Consider the following 7333-nt stretch of genomic DNA (forward strand, 5'->3'; position numbering starts at 1 on the left):
ATATGGGCCTACTGCAAGGTTGTAACTCCACTAAAATTCAAACATACATAGTAATACAGAACAATCAAATCTATAATTCGCTAAATAAATAACAAATTACAGGTTATAATTAACTTAGTATAATGAAATATATAATAGAATGAAAAGTAATAGTAATTATCAAACCTGCTTGATAAGTGGCTCATCACTAGGATGGTAGTCAGTGCATATCTTTTTCAAGAAATGGGTCGTTTCTTCTGGAATGTTTTCAAGGAGGGTAATTCCATACTTCTTAATCATTACTTCAGCCTAAAAAGTAAGACAACTATGATCACTTCGGGTCACATGAAATAATGAGAACTTATGAATTAAGCTTATACATTTTATTTCTAGTATTTCAGTAAACTTATTGTTTTAAATAATTGTAGTTATTTATTTAAATGAACAGAGAATTTTGTAGATAAATATAGTTCATAGTATAAATATATCCTATACATAAATTATTTAAAAAATAATAATACAAATGAAAACAAATTTTGTTCTAGGACATATAGTCTTCTTAAAATAACATAGTAAAATACATATCTATCACTTATATATTAATTAAAGATAACTATTACAAGAAAAGATATTTGTTCTGATGTAAACAATCAGTGCTTACACTTGTACAGTGGAACAATAGTGAAGAAGGTAAAAAAATAAGTTGGATTTCAAGAAAGTTCCAGAAAGAGACAGCACAAATAAAGAATGATTTTTGACTTGGAGGGAGTGTTAAGTAGAAAAATGATGTTATGGTCCTTTAGAGAATCCCTTAAAAGTTTCTATACCTGTTATCAACAAAAAAAAAGTTCTATACAAAACAAGAGTCTGTCTTAACATAACCAAATCGCAGGGAAAAAGTGGGTGATAAGAGGTTGGATAACTGCCTAGGATATTATTCTAAATCAGGAGGAGGACATAACCATTGTTGTACAAATATGAGAATTCCAACGAAATATTCTTGGATGCAAGAATACAAATGAAAATTATGTTTATGAGGAGTTGCAAGCTGACAACCAAGAGATTTTAAACAATCAGGAAATAGGAAGCTTAGTTCAGTAATACTTTAAAGAATTTAACTCTAAATTTTGTCGAACTTGGAATTTTCAGAAGTATATTTTGTATAGCTTATTATCATTATGATTTTATTGTAATCTCAGCTCCTTATATACCTTAGATATAACCAAATTTTGGTTTCAAGTTAACACTAACACTACTTTCACGAAGCATAATTAATACTAAATAACACAATATAATAATTAATTTTAAGTAAAATTAATCACCTTTTCAAAATCAAGTTTAGCAATGTAATCAAGAGCAGTTTGGTACTTCTTTTGATCCTCAATTTGAATTGTTAAATACCATTCGTGTAAAGAATGTTTTTCAGCGAGTAAAAGAGCATCTTCAGCCGAAACATGGCGACAAACATCTATAGCAACTTCTACATCAAAGTCTACTTCACGATCTTTGGTCTAAAAAGAATGAGTGAATAATAATAAATCAGTTTATAATCACAGATTAATTTAAATCAAACAGGAGTATGAATTGTTTACCATAATAAACTCTTTCAGAAGTTCTGGTTTGTTGAGTTTAGTATAAAAATTCAAGAGCAATGTTGTATGGCCTCCAGTAGCAGCCCCCTCCTTATGCAGAGCTTGTAAATAAGTTGTCAAATTTTCAACTTGTTGAGAGCCTAAATACTAAAAATAAAGATACTATTCAGACACTATTACCATTAGTGAAACAACTACCAAGTACAATGTTTGGTATATTCTGCTAATAAATAATAAAAGGATTGCTTAAAAGAAAAACATACTTTCCTAATAACGTACGAAGGCTCCAATTTTCCTATTGTTTTAATATACTGGTTGATAGCTCCTTTATGATCTCCTTTACTGTAGAGGTGATCCCCGTACTGTCGGAATATTTCCATTAAACCATCAGCATCATATTGTTGATTTTTGGCTATTCTATAATATAAAAGAAATCATGAAATAAACTGCAATGTAAAGCACAAATATGCTCGTTTATTTTTAGTCAGTATGATGACTCTATAATTATTAAATTGGAAGTTTATTATTTCACCAAATAAAAATGAACAGTAAGATGGTTTGGATGACAAGCAGTAGGATGACACGCTCAATTCTTAAGACATGGTTTTTTCACCATATATTATGTTTAATGGGAGTTATATTCTATATCAATACAAAAATATATGCAAATATTCATAATTTTTAATTACTTCAATTACTTTCAAATTAATAAAGCATTTCAATTTAATCATGTATTTTTCTGTCCAATATACCTTAATAGTAATTAAAATGGGCAAAAACATGGTCAACTAGTTGAATCTTTCTGGAGCAATTAAAATAGAAAGATATGATTTCACACAATTTGAAGACTCAATCCGCCGATTCAAATTCCCAAGAGTCTAAAAATTGATGCTGTGAGTTCAATGACTTAAAAAAAAAAGGTTTAACATTTTATTTGGAGGTACAGTTTTTCTGACCGACATCTGGACCACCAGGTTACACCATGTTCTACAAGATAATTATTTTCTTTATATTTTGATTTTGTTTATTTATCTGCCTCATACATAGACTTAAATGTTACTATTTATATATATATATATGGTCTTTATGAAGATTCCTTATATAAGACAGAATTACAATCTTACCAGAAACTGAATACAATAAAGTGAAAAGTTTACATTTTATGAGATAACATCAGTTATAAAACATTTCTTACCTTATAGCTAAATCATAAAGATTCTTTTTAAAAAGAAGAGAAAGTTTTGATTGGAGATCCTTCTCTCCGACAAGGGCTACTGACTTATCAGTCGACAAAATATAAAACGATCCCCATTCGACTAAGATTGAAAATACATCTTGCACCGGTGAAGTAAAAACTGTTAAGCTGTTGTCTTGGCTATCCAGTACAGTCAATTCATGAGTATATTTATTAGAATCACTAAAAAAGGTAAAAGGAAATTGAGGCATGATTACTGTAAATTTTAATAAACCAATACATAAAAAATTAATATCAATTTGCCTTTACCCTAATGATTTTACAGAAGAGATCCGAGATGAAGATTTATTATCTTTTGCAACAATCACTAAATACCCTCGGAACCACTCGAGTTGAACTTTTTCTCCATAAAGAGCATAACAAGGTCCTTTATCTCCATTAGTGTAACAATACACAGCCTTGAAAAAAGAATAAAACCCATGATATTAACAAAAATAGATTAAAGAAAGTAAAGTTCAATAAAATAATATCATAGGATTATTAAAGGGATACTAAGGGAGGGGAGGGACAACACATAGCTAATTGAAATACAACAAATCAAAAAGGAGGCATACATCATTCTTTGCAACAAAGAAGTGGCCATCTTGTCCAATTTCTACAAACACTGAACATCTTATCGAGCAGCCATCCTTATCAAGATGAGTCTAAAACAGAAAAATAAAATAAGAGTTACTGTTAATCTCACTTGCAATTATTATTATTTATACCTTATTAGATAGTATTGTTGGTTTTACCGTTAGTCTTATAGTAACAAGAAGTTTGCAAAAAAACAAACATTTTGTTTTCAATTAACCTATATACACAAAAGAGAATGCATGAAGAGGCAGTCCCTGTACTTTATGCCAGGTTCTGTTCTTTGAAAAGTCGAGTCCAGCTAGATAAAAACATATATAGATACAGTCCAATTCATTGAGAATGCACTTATTTTTTCATTTAACAGTGTCTTTAATTGTTGTTTGAACTTTAGTAATCAGTAAACATAGTTTTTTCTTATTTCAGTTTTTGATAAATCTGTCACTAAATTGTATGTCTTTATTTTATTACTTTTATCATAATTGCATGCCATTTTCCAGAAACTTTACTGAGCACTTTTATCACCCATTTCATTTTTAAAATACCTGATGGATTTCACCTTTAAAAACGGCTGGAAGAAACTGAAGAAATAATATTACAAAGTAAACAATTAGATAACGATTCATTGAAGTATTGTTGTGGGAAATACATAGAATATGCATTCATATGGGATATAATTATTTCCTAGAAGCACTAATTGAATTCATGTCTGTTTCAGACTATCAAACACAATTCCTTTTAACAAATCTCTTTTTTTTTTTTTTTTTTTAAATTCATTTAATACCTTTATTTTTAATTTTAATAGGTGTTTTAACAACTTTACTCAACAAAAAAATTAAATTTTTATTTTTAGATACTTAACTTCAACATAAAATTGGTTCTGGTATAAACTGGTTAATGAAGTAACTCTGAAACAGCTTAAAATGTAGACTGCCTATATTAATGTGTATTTTTGTCCTATAGACTCCCTTCAAACAAACTTAACACAGCTCAAGAAAGAAACTATGAATTGTAATTGTTATCAGCCCAGGTGTTTAATTACAGTGGCTATATATATAAGAATATTCTTATGTAGTGTTTATATGATATTAGTCTGTTTGCATGAATGGTTACTATGAGAATCAGAATGTAATAATGATTTTCTATAAACTGTAGCAGTTATTAGTAAGGTAATTAAATTCACTACAAAACAAAACAAAACAAAAAATCATAGAAATCGGAGGATTATTAGCAAAGATTTGGCATATTGAACTTAAAAGTATTTAGGCAGTTATCTAAGAAATACAGTAGTAATATTAATAAATAATTAAATTGTCTATAAAGAGTAATTGGACCAATATTGGCAAAGAGATATGAACAAATTTGGTATTCGACATTATATTCAAACTAATAAGGAAATTCAAATGAACAGATACACCTGATATTTTATTCCTTGTTATTTATTGATAAAATAAAAAATTATTAAGTAAAATAATAAATGATTATGTAATAATTTGCAGAATATTTTAATTGAATACTAAATTATAAGACATTGATCCAAATGACTTTATTTGGTAATATCAATATAATAATTGAGAATTATAATCTAACATTTTAAGTTCAAAGACAGACTCAAAAATTCTGTGTTGCATTCTACCATGTTGGAAAACCAAAGCATCAATTATAAATTGTATCCATTTACAGCTGTACAAGACCCTGGTGAGACCAGTTCTCACTTATGTCTCCGAATGCTGGGCATTACCCAGTTCACAGAAAGCCCTTCTCCTAAGGTTCGAGAGGAGAATATTGAGGAGAATTTATGGCTCAGTTTGTACTGATGGAATCTGGAGGATGAGAACCAATGCTGAATTAACACTCTACAAGAGTTGTAGCACTACGGATGGTGATGGTCCATTTAATATATAGTACTTAAATCTAGCAATAGCAAAGCATTGTTGTGTCAGCTAGTAGTAAATAAAATAAAACTTACACGCTTTTCTTTATCTTTGTATGTCACATCAAACATTTCAATACTATTCACAGTAGCAACATATAAAAGAGTTGTCTTAGCGGAAGTGTGGAAAGCAAGACCTGTAATACTAGAAAGGTCATCTTTCAACAGCTTCTGTTTGCTTGTCCTTTCTCTTTTGACATCGCCTAAAGGAACACATTGACAAAAAAATTTAAAATCACAGACTACTTAATAAAGGTTTTATTTTTTAAATAACTCTTTATATTAGTAAAGCAAGCATGAAACAATCAAATGAGGTAACAATTGTAATAAATACAGTTTATCATAAAAAATTAAATCTCTCAGATAGACAGTGTCATATTGACACACTACCTCAATTGCCAACCTTACATCAGCTAGAAACTTAGTGTAATTTTTGATCAGCACCTGTCATAGAATAACCATATATCCCAAATTATCTGAAAATACATCAGTATCCTCTAACATTTCCAAACATGTGATTTAATGATACTATAAGTATGTTCCAACAACCCCTTTTGGCTGTCCAGAACTGTCCACAGCATGCGTAGTATGAGTTTTTCCCAGCCAAAACCTATACTATACATGCTCGGTATGGTTCCGGACAGTCATAAGTAGTTCTTGGAACACACCTTATGGCCTATGAAACCTGTGAGCTCCTAGTTTTCTCCCTCATCTTCACATATTAGTTATGGCTGTCTTGTATACAGTGGATTGTTTGTAGGGCAAGAGATAAGACTGAACAGACAAATGAATTGTTTTATTAGATTCACTTTTAACAGCTTTACCCTATTCTCCCTCAATACTTCCTATGTGTCTATCATTTCCAATCCTTTAGAATTAAAAGCTACCTTACATCGTTAATTTATTTACTCTAAGATCCTTTGTACACCTTGACAGTGGAGGCTTCCCTGGAAAACCACATATCAACAGGGTTTTTTTTTTTTGTTTATATTTTCTTTTATTTTAATTTAAATAAGGATTATACAATTTATATTAAGCCAAATAAAGTTTAAATAATTATTTTTCAAACATGACGACTATTGCCGTTACTTAAGCCATCATTGTCATCACACATGTAAGCTACTGAATCTATGTATGAACTCATCTGATACGTGAATGTTTTGTCAGTTTTTTAACTGAATACTAGAACATTATTATATATCATCACATCTTCTACAAAACATTTAGACAACATGAAATAATTCAAATTAAATTAATGAAAATTAAAAGATTTAAATATAAATCACCCACTTAGAGAAGAATAGAATCAAGATATACAAGATGAAAGAGAGAGTGAACTCAGCTCGATGGATCTTCAATGGAATAAATAGAAATTACTTGAAAGAAAGGAAAGTCTGCAGAGATCAGAGTTAGCATTTATTAGTGAATACAATTTAAGTATTTGGTTTCTCATGGATACTGTATTTCCAATTGTCAAATATTTGCCCATTCTTTGTCAGATTTACACGTTTCAGGTTGGCAATATTTGTTTTACTTATTTGTTAGTTATGTTATTACCAAGATATATTGTTAATTTTTATTAGCTTAATATAAGTCAATAAACGTGTATTTAGAACAGCGTCTGTAATGTAGTCCTGAGGACTGGAAATTGGCAGACTTACAATTTTATGTTTTAGAATTTATATTTAGAGTGCTACAAATGGGTAGTTTCTATACATGCCAGTAACACTCCATTTTAAATGAGATCAAATTTACTAAATGTATAATAATGTACAGTTGTAAACAGCAATAAATATATAAAAAAAAAAAGAATTTATATAATTTTAAATTATTACGATTGTATAAGCATGGACATATTTTCTATTATTATTAATTATTACTGAGATAATAAACTATCGTTTGATAATATCTTGCATCCTCCTCCATCCTGACAATACTACGAGGTGCCTGAAAAGAAGATGGCCACGAGACCAGCTAATGTAAAATGTCATTAGAGTGCTA

At 29.3% G+C, this 7333-nt stretch overlaps 1 protein-coding gene across 1 annotated transcript in view; it reads right to left on the bottom strand.

Moving 5' to 3' along the window:
* Window positions 1-7333, bottom strand: part of Vps11 (vacuolar protein sorting 11) — a 20828-nt gene that overhangs the window by 10051 nt on the left and 3444 nt on the right. Inside the window, exons 5-12 of the mRNA XM_014431244.3 lie at window positions 5369-5535; window positions 3381-3470; window positions 3076-3224; window positions 2767-2988; window positions 1835-1988; window positions 1572-1718; window positions 1302-1490; window positions 166-288 (exon numbers count right to left, since the gene is read on the bottom strand). Coding sequence (XP_014286730.1) covers window positions 166-288; window positions 1302-1490; window positions 1572-1718; window positions 1835-1988; window positions 2767-2988; window positions 3076-3224; window positions 3381-3470; window positions 5369-5535 — 1241 coding nt within the window. The remainder of the gene's footprint in view (window positions 1-165; window positions 289-1301; window positions 1491-1571; window positions 1719-1834; window positions 1989-2766; window positions 2989-3075; window positions 3225-3380; window positions 3471-5368; window positions 5536-7333) is intronic.

This window comes from Halyomorpha halys, unplaced genomic scaffold (assembly GCF_000696795.3).
Source record: "Halyomorpha halys isolate HHAL.00 unplaced genomic scaffold, Hhal_1.1 Scaffold954.1, whole genome shotgun sequence".
NCBI classification, from domain to species: Eukaryota; Metazoa; Arthropoda; class Insecta; order Hemiptera; family Pentatomidae; genus Halyomorpha; species Halyomorpha halys.